This window comes from Varanus komodoensis, unplaced genomic scaffold, assembly GCF_004798865.1.
Source record: "Varanus komodoensis strain SLA01 unplaced genomic scaffold, ASM479886v1 scaffold9, whole genome shotgun sequence".
Taxonomy (NCBI): domain Eukaryota; kingdom Metazoa; phylum Chordata; class Lepidosauria; order Squamata; family Varanidae; genus Varanus; species Varanus komodoensis.
Window position 1 is genome coordinate 1,692,508 of NW_025336598.1, and position 16,271 is coordinate 1,708,778.

The window sequence follows — 16,271 nt, forward strand, 5'->3', positions numbered from 1 at the left end:
CTGCTAAATTGGACACAAAGAGTGCTCAGCAATGGCATCTTCTCAAATTGGATGGAGGTAACTAGTGGGGTACCACAGGGTTCAGTCCTGGGCCCAGTGCCCTTCGACATCTTTATTAATGATTTGGATGAGGAAGTATAAGGAAAAATGATCAAATTTGCAGATGATACAAAACTGGGTGGAATAGCAAAAAATCATAGAAGACAGAATTAAGATCCAGGGCGATCTTGATAAACTTGAACACTGGGCTGAAAGCAACAGAACAAGATTCAATAAGGACAAGTACAAATGTGTTAGTTAGTTAGTTAGTTAAATAAATAAATAAGGCCTCCACCTAGGAGAAAGAAACCAAATGCATCAATACAAGATGGGGGATATGTGGCTCAACATACTGAAAAAGGAAAGAATCTTGGCGTAATTGTGAATAGGTTAAATATGAGCCAACAATGTGAATGCTATTTTAGGATGCATTAACAGAAGAATTACTTACAAATCACAAGAAGTAGTAGTTCCCCTATGCTCCTTGCTAGTTAGACCTCATCTGGAATACTGTATCTAGTTCTGGACACCTAGATTTAAGGAAAATGCAGGAAAATTAGAAGGCAGAGGAAGACAACAAAAATGATCCAAGGTTTGGAAACACTGCCCCATGAGGAGAGACTGAGAGAACTGGGCATGTTCAGCCTTGAGAAGAGAAGACTGAGGGGGGACATGATATCCCTCTATAAGTACCTCAAAGGCTGTCACAAAGAGGAAGGTCAAGATGTCTTCTTGCAGGACACAGAATAATCAATTCCAGTTGCAACAGGGCTCTCCCACATTAGGGACATTCAGAAAGAAACTGGACAGCCATCCGAATGGGATCGTGTAACTTGCAACAGCAGGGGATTGGAGCTGATGGCCTTCATGGCCCCTTCCAACTCTACTATTCTGTGATTCTATGATATTTGTGTGGTTTAGGCAAGGCATCTTTATACTGAGGTTACACCTAGAACAGGAAGATTTATATTTTTTTTCCTGGTTTCATTTCCATCAAGGCCAACATATCAACTCTAATCCAATGGTCCATTTTTAGGCCACCAGATTAACTACAGTGCTTTTGTGCAGATTATACTCACTTCTGCATCAAGTACAAAAGGGTTGTCCCTGTTTACTTACAGACTATTAATCTATGAAGCAGTGGGCACATCAGAAGGACCTAAATCTAGCTGAGAAAAGGATATCAGTGAAAAATCAATGAAGTTTGGAAACTAATTTGGCATTAACCCCCATCGCCCTGTTAAAGACTATAGGAAACATTTGCAAAGGTTTGATTAAAGTAAGTCATAGACACCATCACTTCTCAGTAGGATATTGTTGGGTTTGGGTCCAGTACCTCTGCAGACATGCTCCAAGAAGACATGAAAACTGATTCTGAATCATACAAAGCATGGAAGGCACTGGCTAGGTACTGCTAAGGTGCCAAGGGTAAAGGAGAAGGAAAGCAGGAAGAATTGTAAGGACAGAGAAGAGGAGTTCCTGTTGGCATACAACAGACAAGCTGGGTTTCCTGAACCTATGAAACACAAGCCCTAATGAAGCAGGGAGGACATCAGATGACAAGAGGGACATTGCAGGGTCACTTGGCACTCAAAGTGACTTGTAGCTAGGAAGCTGATCATGTGAACAGATCCACTTTGAGAGTAAGACCTGATAGCTTTCTCAACTTGAGAAGGACAAACTTTAGTAGGTCTATCAGTTCTATACTAACTCTCTCCTGGTGCTCTGCCTGAAACTAAGGAAGTTCTGTAATATGTAAAGTTTGCCTGGAATGCCTGTAGCCTGAAATAATGCTTACTTGTTTATAGTTTGCATAATAAAGGAACTTGACTAGAAATATGACTTAATTGCTTGATTGGGAAGGGAACTAGGGCAGACACTCCACAAATATACACATCTCTTACTCCAAAATGTAACTGTGTCAACATGAGCATGTATTTCCAAATGTGATGGAAATGTGGCATATTGTTTCATCAACAGTGTTCAATGAATGTAAGGCTACAATAATGGCAATGTTATATCCAGATTTTAACTGTCTTTCTTGCTTTCTTTGTGGGAGAAAATTTGGATGCTTCAAACAAGGAAGCCATAACCTTTATGATGCTTGCTGCAAAGCAGGCCAAAGCCTTAAACTGAATGGTTATCAACCTTACTTTCTCATTAGAATAAGGATATAAATTCCTGTGGAATATATAATCTTTGTAGAGAAATTAAGTAATGGAATAAAAATGATCCGAGGCCTTCCAATCTCTTTTAAAATCTGATTTTGTTTCATCAAATTGTTTCAAGAAACACTGAATAGCTGGCATTCTCTGTCTACCCATACATTTCTATGGAAGAATATCCTTCAGGCAGTATCTCGCTCCATTTAGGGCCAATATTGCAATATGTAATAACCAAGGAACTATCTGTACTCCTCTAATTACTTGTTATATCTGATGAAAAACACTACTGAAATATCTTAAAAAGAAGAGAAAAGTAAATATTGAATTATAGCCCTGAAGTTCTCAAATGGGTCTGCATGTCTGCCTGATTCCATGAAAGTGTATAGAGGAATTTACTAGACACTGTAAACCTGTCCTGCTAATCTCACATAGCGGTGCAATACATACGGACCCTTCTGTTCATGCAGAGTAGGTTATTATTTTATGCTCCTTGTTTAACAAGGTGATAACTCAGCTTTTTACAGAGCTAACCAACACAGCATTCTAGCTCTCCAGTAGACTCCTGGAGCTACTAAATGGCAATGACTACCACAGCAGCCCCAGCCTTTGGCCCTAGTGCCTAGCAGTGCTCTTAATCAAATAAACCATGCTAAAGACATGGCAGTATTTCTGAAGTTACAGTGCAGGTGCCAGTTCAGGGTTAATAAAGTAGTTTTAACAGTGAGGTGGGCTTCACCTAGGGTGCATAATGGGAGGAAGCATCAAAGTTCCAGAAAGAAATAGGATTCTAAGGTATTTATTATCTCAGCTTGATTTGGAACAAGTAATGGGATTGCTCAAATGGTATCTTTCTGTGTATGGATCTAGGAGGATCCAGAAATATTTTGCTGTGTTCCCCTCTCTTATACCTGGATTAGTGGTACAGTCCTCAGGTCTTTTGCACTCATACAACTATATGCAAGGATTCCAACAATCTCACAGAGTGGTTGTTGTGAGAATAAAATGGAGTGGAGGATACTATGTAAACCACTTTGGGTTCCCCACAAGAAGAAAAAGGCAGGATATAAGTGCAATATACTAATACTAAATATTTATTTTATTTTATTCATTTATATATCACCCAATAGCCAAGGTGACTAATGCTAATGATACTAATACAGTAATAATTCTAATTTGGCTACAGAACTGACTGTTACTGTTGTGTTAGTGGAGGGTGGCCCAGAATGTTTGAATATGTGAAGAAGGAAGGCTCAAATTCAAAGTCTGAGTAACACTGTTAGCAGGAAGAAGGCATACCCAGAATGGAACTACTTTGGCAATGTGTAATTGTGTCCATGTGAAAGCCATGGATCTTTCTAACCAACCTGATGCTTAACCATTGATTTGTTGATGATATATTTGAAATTCTTCATCAAATCAAAGCCTGGGTAGCTTTGGGACCAGTGTTAAAACATTAACTTCTGACTATACCACACTACACCCAAAACCAGTCTAGAAATGGTTCTGATATCAAACATAGTTGAGCTGAAAGACTATGACCTTTCTGAATATATTGCACCCTTCTTCCCCACTAGGTCTTACAAGGATGTTCAAGCAAACAGGTATGTTGGAAAAAACTTAATGGTAGCTTACTTCATCATTTAGCTTACTACACTGTACATCTTATCCAGTATACATGTAATAGAATTATATGTACCTGTGATACATTGATTAATGACTGTACTTACAACTTGCCATTCATCTTTTAGATTTTTTCATGTCTTATTTAATACTTCACTGAAGCAGGCTGTGGATATATAATTATCACTGCAAACTTCTTCCCACCTTTCTATTATATGGCCACGTGTTGAATATAACACTATGTCACAAGCCAAGGTTCTTCCTTCAAATGTTCAAAAGCCACAGACCATTTTCCTTAGAAAGCATTTTTTATTGACCCAAAAGCACAAATCACCCAGAATGAATCTCTGAGCATACACAGAGTGGTTTTTGAATCCAATGTAGCATTTGTCTCCAGGGGCACTCTTTATGAGTAAGTCTGAACCACATTCCTTCAGGAGAGGCCTTCTGAAAGTGAGTACAACTCCTTTTCATGTGTGGATCCTCTAAATGGGCAACCCTTCTTTGCTGATGCTGCATCATGGGGTCAAGAGCAGGGAATGCCTGGTCTGTGTTTGAGAAACTCCCATGCTCAGGGTCCCCTCCTGCCAGCTGTATATCTTGATTATTCTCAGGAACCACCTGCCCACCTGGGGAGTCTGGCCTTGAGATAAGCACCTCTGCTTCTCTCCTCTCAGTGTCTCAGCTTGGCCCATAATTTATGCCCCCATCTATTCTGCTTCACATTCTGATTCTGATTCTTCTGAAGCCCAGCCAACAGTCCTTGAGAATAAGCTCCAAAAGCAGTCATCCTTCTCACTCCCAGTACATAATTCTACTAAATTGGCTTTTGGTTAATTACAGTAGCCTGTAAGAACAAAAATAGAGGACTAAACAGATACACAAAGTATATTCGTGAGGGAATACTTGCTGTTTGCTTATTCTTCATCATTTTACCTAAATACCTTCCCTCTATTATGTGTGTTACATTTATCATGAGTATGTGTTTTAAGAGTCCATTACAAGAGTCAGAGGCTTGCCTCATTTTAAGCAACCCAAACAGTAAAAATAAAAAACCCTCAGAAAATGGGGGGGGGGGGGGTCAAGGATACACATGAGAGTTTTCTGGACCCTTGATAAATTGTACTGAATCTGAGAGACAGTGGAGGTGTCCACTTCCAAAAGCCGGCTTCTATGTCCAAAGGCAGTTCAGAAAAGTTGGAAGGGGGAATTGGAAGGATGTCCTTTATATTTTGGAACTGTTACTCAGAAAACATGTAAAAATCAAGCCCTTGCATTTCATGCAATGCACTTGAACATGATCTTTCAAGCATCATGTGATGATTTGTAATATTCTAACAGCTGTAACAGTTTAGTAGCAGGTAGCAAACAAACAGCACACACTCACATACATGAAAACAGACCAAATATTTGAGTTAAAAACATGGATTGGAGAATATATGGAGCCTGAGATTGAAAAATTGACAGAGTACATCTATTTTGGGAATGGAGGAAAAAGTCATTTCAGAATACATACTTTCCTTGCATGAACTTCACAAAATGCTAGATGCACTCTGAGCAGTAATTTGTATTTGCCCTTTTCTTTAATATGGATATAATTAATCACCAGATCTGATTGGTTGCTAATGGTAGATTTGGGCTGAATGTATGTTGTTATCACTGAGACTAGTTCCATGTTTTGATGAGTCCATGCACTCTACCTCAAATGGCAGCATGTCCCAGGATTCTCTGCAATGGAATAAAGGACTCACTGACCATGTGCATATTTTGCAATGGACCACCTCTTGGCACCACTAGCATCAGTTATGATAGCCACCCAGCTAAAACTATGTGTAGCAGAGTCATTTACCCTAAGTTGTAATTTGCCTGCCTGGCATAACTAAATGCTAGGATAGGATAGTAGCCAAGAATCAGCTACAAAGCAGGGCAGCTTTGCTTCAGATATCACATGTTATGAATTATTTGCACAGTAGCTGAACCTGCTTGGGTGCTACTGCTTTGTCACTGGGGCTAAAATGCTTCATCACTGGTGTTCCTTCCACTTAAAGAGCTTGTTCACTTGAAGAACAGCTTACAAGCCTGCTTCTTCCATAGCTCTAGGTAGGTTGGCCCAAATGTTGATGCAACCAATCTGATCAGAGGGCTTCGTTTGAAGAGCAAGGGGGGCTATGACTGAACTGGTCTGCTGTAGCTTCCAGTAAATAGGAATGTATGTTCAGTGTCCAGTATTCTATTCAGTAGACAACAGATGAAGGGAAGGTGATTTGTAAAGGGATATTATTTAGAAGATTCTGTGCGTGTGTGTTTAAACCAATAGATGACCTCTGGACATTTAAACTTGGGATAGTTCAATTTCTGAGATTTAATTTGTGAGCTTCCATATACACCATAAATCATGGACCTACACTGAGACAAAGTGCAGCCAGCCTTAGGTTTGTGTTATGAGGAGACACTTCTGCTAGTTAGGCCTCCATAGTGGCTGTTGTCAGCACAGAGCTGTGTATTCTCTTTCCCTCTTCTAAGCTTGGGTGTATTTTAAATATGAGATCTCGAGAATGCTTTACATCTATAAAGGGTTCCCCGTCTTGACTTTGCCCTCTTTGCTGTGCCCTTATTTTGACTTCAGCTGACAATCTGTGAATTTTAGATGATTACCTGGAGGTGGGGTGGGGTTGGGGGGGGGAGAGAGAGAGGATATCTGTCTGTCTGTCTACAGTAAATGACATTGTTCATTCTTTTCACCTGGGGGCTTAACTTGTTTGTGTGCTGACATTTGTCATTGGGTTTCTCATGCTCAGAGTGCTAGCTTCCTCCCCTGACCTTCTCCACTTCCATTTTGGTTTTTCCTATAAAATGTGAGTGTTGTATGTGTAACTTTTGTCTCCATTCTGGTTAGTTGACCAAACTGATTTCCACTGGATGTTGATGAAGTGCTTTATCACCTGGAAAGCTTGAGAGAAGGTCTCTTGGGGTACCATGTCATGATCTAATAGTAAAACCTATTCCCCTGAAACTTCAGGTTTGCCCATTCTTAGGGGCTCTGACCATTAGGCAAAGCTAAAGAGCTGCCTCAGGCAACAGATTCTAGAAACAGTACCCCAGCAATTCTTCCTGAGGTCTCCCTACACTACCACTCGTATTATCCTTCTAAGACTATGCCTCAGTGCTTATTGCTGGTCTGATTTGTCCATCTGTTTCTGTTGTCGTCATACAGTCCATTTGGGAAAGGGTCTGAGAAGGGTGGCAGAGAGGCAGTGAGCTTGGATCCCACAGTTCAGCAGGCATGGCACATATGCATGTATTGTTGTACTGCCATGATCACTAACTGCAACATTTGTTTGTAAAAATGCACCTGATAGAGCAGGTGTGCTTGAGGACAAAATTTTTAAACCATTATTTATCCTGCCCTGTGCTCAGTTGTGATGGAAGATAAGCAGCAGCTCAGCTACCATCTGTGAATGGAGTTGTGAATTGTGTAATGAGCCAAAGGGAAAGAAATAGCTAGTGCCAATTTTGCCTACATAAGTAAGTGTGTTACATTTATGTAAATATGTGTCATTTTAGCACCAAATAGTATATGAGAATATTGTCATAAGAGGTTGGCAATTTTTGGTCCTCCAGTTATTTTAACCTATAATCCCCTTGCCTAACCCTAGTCTGCCCCATAGATTCCTGGTGCATTACTATTCCCCTCTCCAGGGATCTCTGAGAACTATAGCTATGTAAATAAGTAGGGATCTGAAACTGTTTCAACCACTTACCAGTCTAACATCCTATAAAGCCACAAGTTCTTTGGGAACATTGTTATTGTTAAACAGGAACAAAACAGGAATATAGACTTTCCCCTTCCCATTTTTAAAGGCTATCCCTATTTGCCCTTCATAATAGGCTTTTCCTCAAACTTCATCAGGAAATTCTGGGTTATTAAATGCAAGCTTCAGCTCAATGGAATTAAATGATTTATAGAAAAATTACTTTTCAGCAAATATAACGTATAATGCAGCCAAAGTACAATGAGAGATAATTATGTTTTTGTGAAATGCATCTATATGCTAAATCACACATATTTTATGTGTAATTTAAGATCACTTAAATCTGAATTAGCTTCCAAATTTTTCCTTTGCAAACACTGGTGTTGAATAGTCATCAAATATTGGATATCTAGTTGGCATCCTATTAGATACTGAACAGTTGCTATATTGACAGCAACATGCAATGCTATGAGTGTATATGATAGTTTATATACTTGGAATTTAGAAAATACTTCCTTTTTTGATGCTTGAGAAATAATCAAGGGGAGCCAACAGGTTTAAAGGGCTTGAATTCTGAGATAATATTTACACTAGCATGTACATTTTAATTTAATTTAGAATTGAAGGTGTCATATTCAGTATATGAGTTACAAAATCCAGCATATTGTGAATATTTGCGAATATTTATTTCAGCTCTAGAAACCTCTGTGCAAAATTAAATTTCCAGTTAAAGGTCAAAAGTGGCATAATATTGAAGAAGCAAGTATTTAAAAATGATTGAATCTCAACATTATATTGCCTGACGTTTGTATGTTTCTCATAAGGTCGGAGAGGTTGTGTTGGCATAGGTGTATTTGTTGTTTTGTTCTGACGGATTTAATTCTTTACTTTCATTCTGCTTTCCTCTGGCCATTCGAATTTACATGAAGGCTGGCAGCTTTCTTGGTCATCTTTATCTATCTGTGCTGCAACCTGTCCTGCTTCACAAGGTATAATGGAAGGGGCATTATCTACGCACTCTGATATATTTTGTGTCTCAGAACTAAAATGTGATGCCTATATTGAATTTGCTTTTCCTTATAATTAATCATCATTGTCCTTAGACTTTTACTTTAATCTCATCTTTCTTTTATTTAGATTGCTCTCAGAATGCATTTCAGATGCAAAAACTACAGCCTGACACATATTTAGCTAGGAGAAGGTGATGGAATCTTGCACTTCAGTTGCTTGCTAGGTGACATTCTGGCTTAGTTATTGATTTTGTTTCTGCTCAGCAGAAAGAAAATCTAAAGCAGAGATGGGGAACCTCTGGGTTGTAGCCAGCCCCCCTTGCCTCAAAATCAAGCCAGAGACTGTCTCCCCAAGCCATAGCACCTCCCTGAGCCACCATTGCTCAAGGGTACCTTTGTCTGATGTAATTCCGTTTCCTGGTTTCCACTACTGACTTTTTCCCCCTCCCTCCCTCCTCCTAATAGCTATTCCAACAGCTGCCAAGAACTAATGAGTACTTTGGAGCAGAGCACTTTGAAAAGCTAACAGCTGAGGATTAATAACTTTTTATGCAGTTCTGGAAGCCTTCATGTGTTTTCAGCAGGGTCCTTGCTAATCCTTGCCTCTGGGTTCCATTGAAGCTTTGACCCTTTTCGCAGAACACCCATCAGTTCTCAGCAGCTGTTGGAGGAACTGAGAAGTGTGTAGGGCAGAGATGGGAAAGGATAGCAGAATGAGCAAGGATAGATCTAAAGCACCTACATGGTAAATTTGGACCATGTTTGAGAGACAGAATAGGGTGTTAGGGAAAATAAAGGGTGGCAGAGAAAGAGGCCTGCCTTGCAATAGAGTTGTTATGCTGCAAATTGCAAGATTGTCTATATGAATGTATTATATTTCTTAATTTCATTGATGATATGTTTTCTTCCCTAAATAGTTATCATTTGGGTGGTGAGAATTGGATGTTTTGAGAGATACCTTTATGTGTTTTCTGTTGACTTTGCCAAGCAGGTGTGAACTTAAAATTTAACCTTGGGATTTGCATTTATTATATCCATTAATTGTATATTAAGAGCGTATACTAGTGACATGAAATTGCAAATGGCTGTGGCATAATGGAATAGTCAGTGTGGTGTAGTGGTTAAGAGCATGGGACTGGGACTCAGAGGATCTGGGTTCGAGTCCCCGCTCGGCCATGGAGCCAACTGGGTGACTTTGGGCCAGTCACAGTCTCTCAGCCCAACCTACCTCACAGGGTTGTTGTTGTGGGGATAAGATGGAGGAGGAGAGATAATGTAAGCTGCCTTGAGCCCTTTGTAGGAAAAAGGCAGGATATAAATCAAAAAAATAAAAAATAATAAATAAATATTGTTGAAATTATTAATAGGCTTTGGCTTCATTACACTATGGCCTACTTCATTTGTTTCTGTTTGTTTTAATGCAAAGATATATACCTTGCTGTTCTGTCTGAAAATTGCCAGAGTGACTTAACATATTCCAATTTTAAGTTCCGTTCACCTCAAACTTTGAGAATTTCTTTAATTTTAAGTTGTAACATTACTGCCCCAGGCAAGCAGCAGCAGGGTGCTGAGCTCATTGGAAGTCCCCATCTGCTGGTTGAGATTAGCTGAGCAATTCACCACCTTCTGCTCAGGAGGTCTCTTCTTGATCTGGAGAATGAAGAAGTGGGAGTGCCCAATCTGATTGGCACTACTGCCCTCAGCAAGGAGCAGCAGTGGGAATCCCTGCCTCCTGCTCAAGAGGAAAGACCTCTCAGGTCATGAGCAGATTATCTTTCTGCTCTATGCTGCCACCTCAACAATGGGGCAGTAGGTAGAGTGGAAATTAGGGAGGTCTCTGAAAACTGCCCCTACATGCTGCTTGGGCATGTTGGGAGTGGCTATCAGCCACCCTCTCTGGCTGGCTACTCTTGCAAAGCAGCTTGCTTGCTGTGAGGCTAGATCCATGATAAATTATGTCATCTGGGTTTGGATGATATCACAATCCATCACAAGTGAAATCATACAACAAACAGTAGGTTCTTATTATGGTTGCCAGCCATGATAAGAACCAATGGATGCTAACCATGGTTGGGTTCACAAGACAACAAGCACCTGTTGCCTGTTACAATTAGTTGATTGTGGTATTATGCTTTGTTTAGGAAAGGGTTGTTGTTGTTTTTTAACAATTTGATGAAAATTAAGTGAGTACATTGGCACTCCAGTGAAGAAACTTAGAAAGAAAGAGAAACACAGGTATGTGTGTCTGTTGTGGGGGTGACTTGATGGATCTTATTGACTATAATTTAGTAAGTGGAGAGAAACTCAGAGTTTGCTGGACATTTTGACTATGTCAATTGTCAAGCAGGCAAAGGTAGAAAGAAAGGCAACCAAACAAGCAAGGGACTAGGGTAATTCCCCTAAAAGAAACATAGAAATCTAGAGACAGAGCGAGTCAGAAGGGGCCTACCAGGTCATCTAGTCTGACCCCCGGCTCTAGCCGGCTTCGCTCATGACATGCCCACCATGTGCATGTTCAGCCTATCTTTGAACACCCTCACTGATGAGGCCTCAACAACCTCTCGTGGAAGCCCATTCCACACCCTCCGGGTCCTGACTGTCAGGAAGTGCTCCCTGGCATCTAAATGGAACCTTGGTTCCCTGAGCTTCTTTCAATTGGAGTGCGTCCTGCGTTCCTCTGCAGGGGAGAACAGGTCTCTACCCATCTCTGTGTGACATCCCCTCACATACCTGTATGTCGCCAACATATCCCCTCTGAGTCTCCTCTTCTCCAGGCTGAAGAGACCCAGTTCCCTCAGTCTTGCCTCATACGGCATCCCCTGCAAAAGAAGATACAGCACAGCACCAGGAGTTAAGCCCTGAGAGTTTTAGCCTGATGTATTCTGGCCCTTGCCCTTCCAAGAGCTTGGAAATCAAAGCCAGGGGCAGAAAAGTTCCAGAAGTTCCAAAATGTAAAGCTTGGGTTGGGGTGGCATTGGCAGAGTGAAGTTACTCCTTCTGATAAGGAGCAATGGCAGTGATTGATTCCAGGGACTCTCATAATGAATGAAAAACCACAGAAAGCAACTGAGAAGCAGAAGTATTTATCTTATGGACATTATTATTTAGATTTTAGCTGCTGCTTCTGCAAGACTGACTGATAAAGGCACATTAAATAGTGAAAATAAGGAATATTTTGGCCTTGGAGGGAAGGAAGAAATAAGAAAGTAATGATTTGACCTGTGAAGCCAGCAAGGCTGGCAGCATCTGCATCAGCAGAGTGGAGTTACTCCTTGTGGTAATCTATTGCTATCACTGCTTACTTTTGGTTGCTCCTTCATTTTGCATCCCAGTATTCCTTCAGTGCACTTGGAGGTTGTATAATTGGTGGTCCTTAGGAGAAATATGGCCTCCCTAGTAAACCTTGGACAATTGTTTGCTATCAGGAGAGCTGGGATTGTTATAATGATTGACTATTGTGGGTTATAGACAATTGGATGTTTGACAAAGGCTTTCTGATTTCTTTGATCTTTACAAAGATTTATTGGAGCATATATTTAAGTACCTTTTATCCCTTTTAAGTTTTTCTCTTTTTGCCTTTTTCTTTGTATTAGTGGGTTAAAAGTTTTTGATATCTTGAAGGTTTATGTAAGCCTAATACAGGACACACAAGAAAAATTATAGTCAGCTAATTTGTGAAAGGTTTTTTTGGGGGGGTGGGGGAGGTAATATTTGACAAATTTAACTTTGTAAAATGGTTTTCAGCAAACAGCGATACAAGGAACAAGGAATTTCTCCCATGCATGGTAATCTGTTAGAACAAAAGAAAAGACAAAAGAAAATCACTAATTTCTTCTTTCCTAAAGATGAGGATATCACCTGCTGTTTCTAACTTAGGCTGGTCAATAAGTTATAAATGTATGACACTGGAGACACAATGGGAGGATGCAGTTGCTGACTTGGCAATGGAGTGGGACACTGCAGAGAATGCTGTGGTCACCAGTATGGTAGCAAAGAAGAGAAGAAAGGAATTAGATGACTTTATATTAAAACAAATAGATGACTTAACATAGGGGATACACCCATTTGGAGAAAGAACCCTCCTTAAAAACAACTGAGTTGAGAGAGTAAACTGATACTAATACACTGTTCCAATGGGTAAAAGACATTTTAGATGAGATGAGGCTAATCAAACTATTTCTTTATGAACCCCACCAGTTGTTAACTACCTTAATTGAGATAGGTAAATTGCCAAAGGAAAGTAACAAAGCAACCTAGGCACTGCAATTCCCCAGCCTGTTTTTATGGGGAAGAAAAACTTTTGAGGAGCAAACTAAGAACCAAAAGAAGATCACTTATAAATGCTCAGATAAAAAAGCACAAACCCAAGGAAAAATAAGAAAGTGTCAATAAAAATAAACAAGAGTAAAAGCATTAGTATAAATAAGATAATAAGAGTATAAATAAGATAAGAAACCCAACTTATAAGATGAACTATTATAATTTCTTTAAATTTCTTGAGAATAATTCTAGTGGGGGGAAGTATCAAAATCTAAGAAAATTGAAAAAGTTAGATAGTGATATGGTCTGCATAGATACCTAGCACACAATTACTCCTTTTATTATACAAGACAGTAAAGACTCAGTGGGGAATCATCCATGGGATGATGTCTTAAACACCAACATCAAGAAAGGCAACCAATTAACAGCACAAGAAATACAGTCTAAGTACAATCCCATATGGAAATTAATATTAATGGCCCAGATGTTAGTATGTTTTGGATATCCAAAACAAAAAGGAATGCTCTCCCAGGATTAATGTAAATTGCATTGACTCAAAACTCTACAACTGACAGTTACTGAACTATCTTCCATAACTAACATTATGAAGGAAGTATTTGTTCTACAATTATACCCATTCCTGGGCAGTGGCAACTTGTAGCAATAGCATAATAACTAATAGGATTTGCTATTTGTTAAAAAGAGAAATCAGTTATCCTCCAGGGGTATAATAGTTGCCAGATAATTTTAAAGTTTGGCATATCTCGCACCCTTGTTATGTGTATGTACAAGAGAGACAGATGAGAGTATTTCAGCCCCAGTTAACAAGAGACCCATTGTTGGAGCTTTTATAAATGTCACAGTATTCCTAGAAGATCAAGTGACAGAAAGCCATACTGGATATAGGTGTCTTACAGGGAATATGAAGGAATGACCACGTAACAGATAGGATTAATTCAGAGTTTAGCTGGCCAAAAGATGAAGTGGAAGCTAACTTTCTCTCCTTCTTTGGTAACCTTTGCTGTTGTTGTTAGTCGTAAAGTCACATCCAACCCATCACGACCCCATAGACAACATTCCTGCAGGCTCTCCTGTCCTCCACCATCCCTTGGAGTCCACCCAAGCTCACACTCACTGCCCCAGTGACTCCATCTAGCCACCTCATCCTCTGCCGTCCCCTTCTCTTTTGCTGTCAATCGTTCCCAGCATCAGGGACTTCTCCAATGAGTTGTTCTTTGGTAACCTACCAACACCCAACCAAGTTTCCTTGATAAACCACTTAGAATGTCTGGTGGCTACTCTGAAGGACTTAAAGTGGTCCTCTTATTTCAAGGAAAAGAAAGAGAGTGATCAACTTCTTATTTGCAGTTCACCAAGGAAGGTCCAGGATGAAGACAAAATTCTCCCTCTGCTGGAACCCACTGTAATAGTAAGAAAACAAGTCCCCATTTCAAATTTGATTGTTCCCCCAGATGACCCTGAACTCTGTATGATAGTTGAGGATCCCCTATTAAACATGGAGAGTAACTCCTCCAAACAGACACCCATTGAGAGGGCCAAAGCATGACAAGTTTTAGACCAGCATATGCAAGACACAATAAAACCCCCAAACCCTAATTATCTCATGGAACATAGCAGGGTGATCATGCTATAAAAATCAGGAGCAATTTTTTTCAGTAGAAATATGATATAATATTAGTACAAGAGACATGGACAAATGAGGACTTGTTGATTGATGGATATCATTCCTATAACAGCAGGGCAATACCTGGATGCTCAAAGGGAGGCTAGGAATTTTAGTATTGGCCACATTGAGGGCAAAGTGCACTTTATTACTACCACTGAATCAACTGGCTATGGCATTCCTCATTAAATCTGGTTCTATTCTGATACTAGTGGTAAACATATATCTGCCCCATAACAAACAAAGATAACTATTACATCAATCTGGACTGATGTGGTATGTTGAAGATCTAATAGTAGATAATGTTGCAGATAAAGTCCTTTTTTCGGGGGACTTTAATGCCAGGCTTGGCCCAAACAATCATTTTCTTTATGCTAAGTAGAAGGTGTGTATTGCAGACAATGTGCCAGAGCATCTTCTTACCCATTATCCTCGCTGCTCCAAAGGTGGTACAGCAAATTATGCTGGTATATGCCTGACTGAAAGACTGAACTTTACTATTCTGAACAGATCTATCTTAGGGGATTATCCCAGGGATTTCACATTGATAGCTGGAAAGAGATGTAGTGTTGTTGTTGTTAGTCACGAAGTCATGTCTGACTCATCGCGACCCCATGGACAACATTCCTCCAGGCCCTCCTGTCCTCCACCATCTTCCGGAGTCCACCCAAGCTCACACCAACTGCTTCAGTGACTCCATCTAGCCACCTCATCCTTTGTCATCCCCTTCTTCTTTTGCCATCTATTGTTCCCAGCATTAGGGTCTTCTCCAGGGAGTCCTTCCTTCTCATTAGGTGGCCAATGTATTTGAGTTTCATCTTCAGTATCTGGTCTTCTAAAGAGCAGTCAGGGTTGATCTCCTCTAGGACTGACCGGTTTGATCACCTTGCGGTCCAAGGGACTCGCAGGAGTCTCCTCCAGCACCACAATTCAAAGGTCTCAATTCTTTTGCACTCAGTCTTCCTTATGGTCCAGCTTTCTCAGCCATACATTGCAACTGGAAAAACCATAGCCTTGACTATACGCACTTTTGTTGGCAGGGTGATGTCTCTGCTTTTTAGTATGCTGTCTAGATTTGCCATAGCTTTCCTCCCCAGGAGCAAGCATCTTTTAATTTCTTGGCTGCAGTCCCTGTCTGCGGTGATCTTGGAGCCCAGGAAAATAAAATCTGTCACTACCTCCATTTCTTCCCCATCTATTTGCCAGGAAGTGAGAGGACCAGATGCCATGACCTTAATTTTCTTAATGTTGAGTTTCAAGCCAACTTTTGCTCTCTCCTCCTTCACCCGCATCAAGAGGTTCTTTAGTTCCTTTCACTTTCTGCCATGAGAGTAGTATCATCTGCATATCTGAGGTTGTTGATATTTCTCCCAGCAATCTTAATTCTAACTGGTGATTCATCTAGCACCGCCTTTCTCGTGATGTGCTCTGCATATAAGTTAAATAGACAGGGTGACAGTATACAGCCTTGCTGAACTCCTTTCTCGATTTTGAACCAATCATTGGTTCCGTGTCCAGTTCTCACTGTTGCTTCTTGACCCACATATAGGTTTCTCAAGAGACAAATAAGATGGTCTGGTACTCCCATCTCTTTAAGAACTTGCCACAATTTGTTGTGATCCACACAATCAAAGGCTTATGCATAGTCAATGAAGCAGAAGTAGATGTGTTTCTGGAACTCCCTAGCTTTCTCCATGACCCAGCGTATGTTGGCAATTTGATCTCTAGTTCCTCTCCCTCT

General features: G+C 40.3%; 1 protein-coding gene across 1 annotated transcript in view; it reads left to right on the forward strand.

The window, feature by feature from the left end:
- Nucleotides 1–16,271, forward strand: part of LOC123017177 (potassium voltage-gated channel subfamily KQT member 1-like) — a 485,580-nt gene that overhangs the window by 76,315 nt on the left and 392,994 nt on the right. The window contains exon 11 of the mRNA XM_044418339.1: nucleotides 8,506–8,565. Coding sequence (XP_044274274.1) covers nucleotides 8,506–8,565 — 60 coding nt within the window. The remainder of the gene's footprint in view (nucleotides 1–8,505; nucleotides 8,566–16,271) is intronic.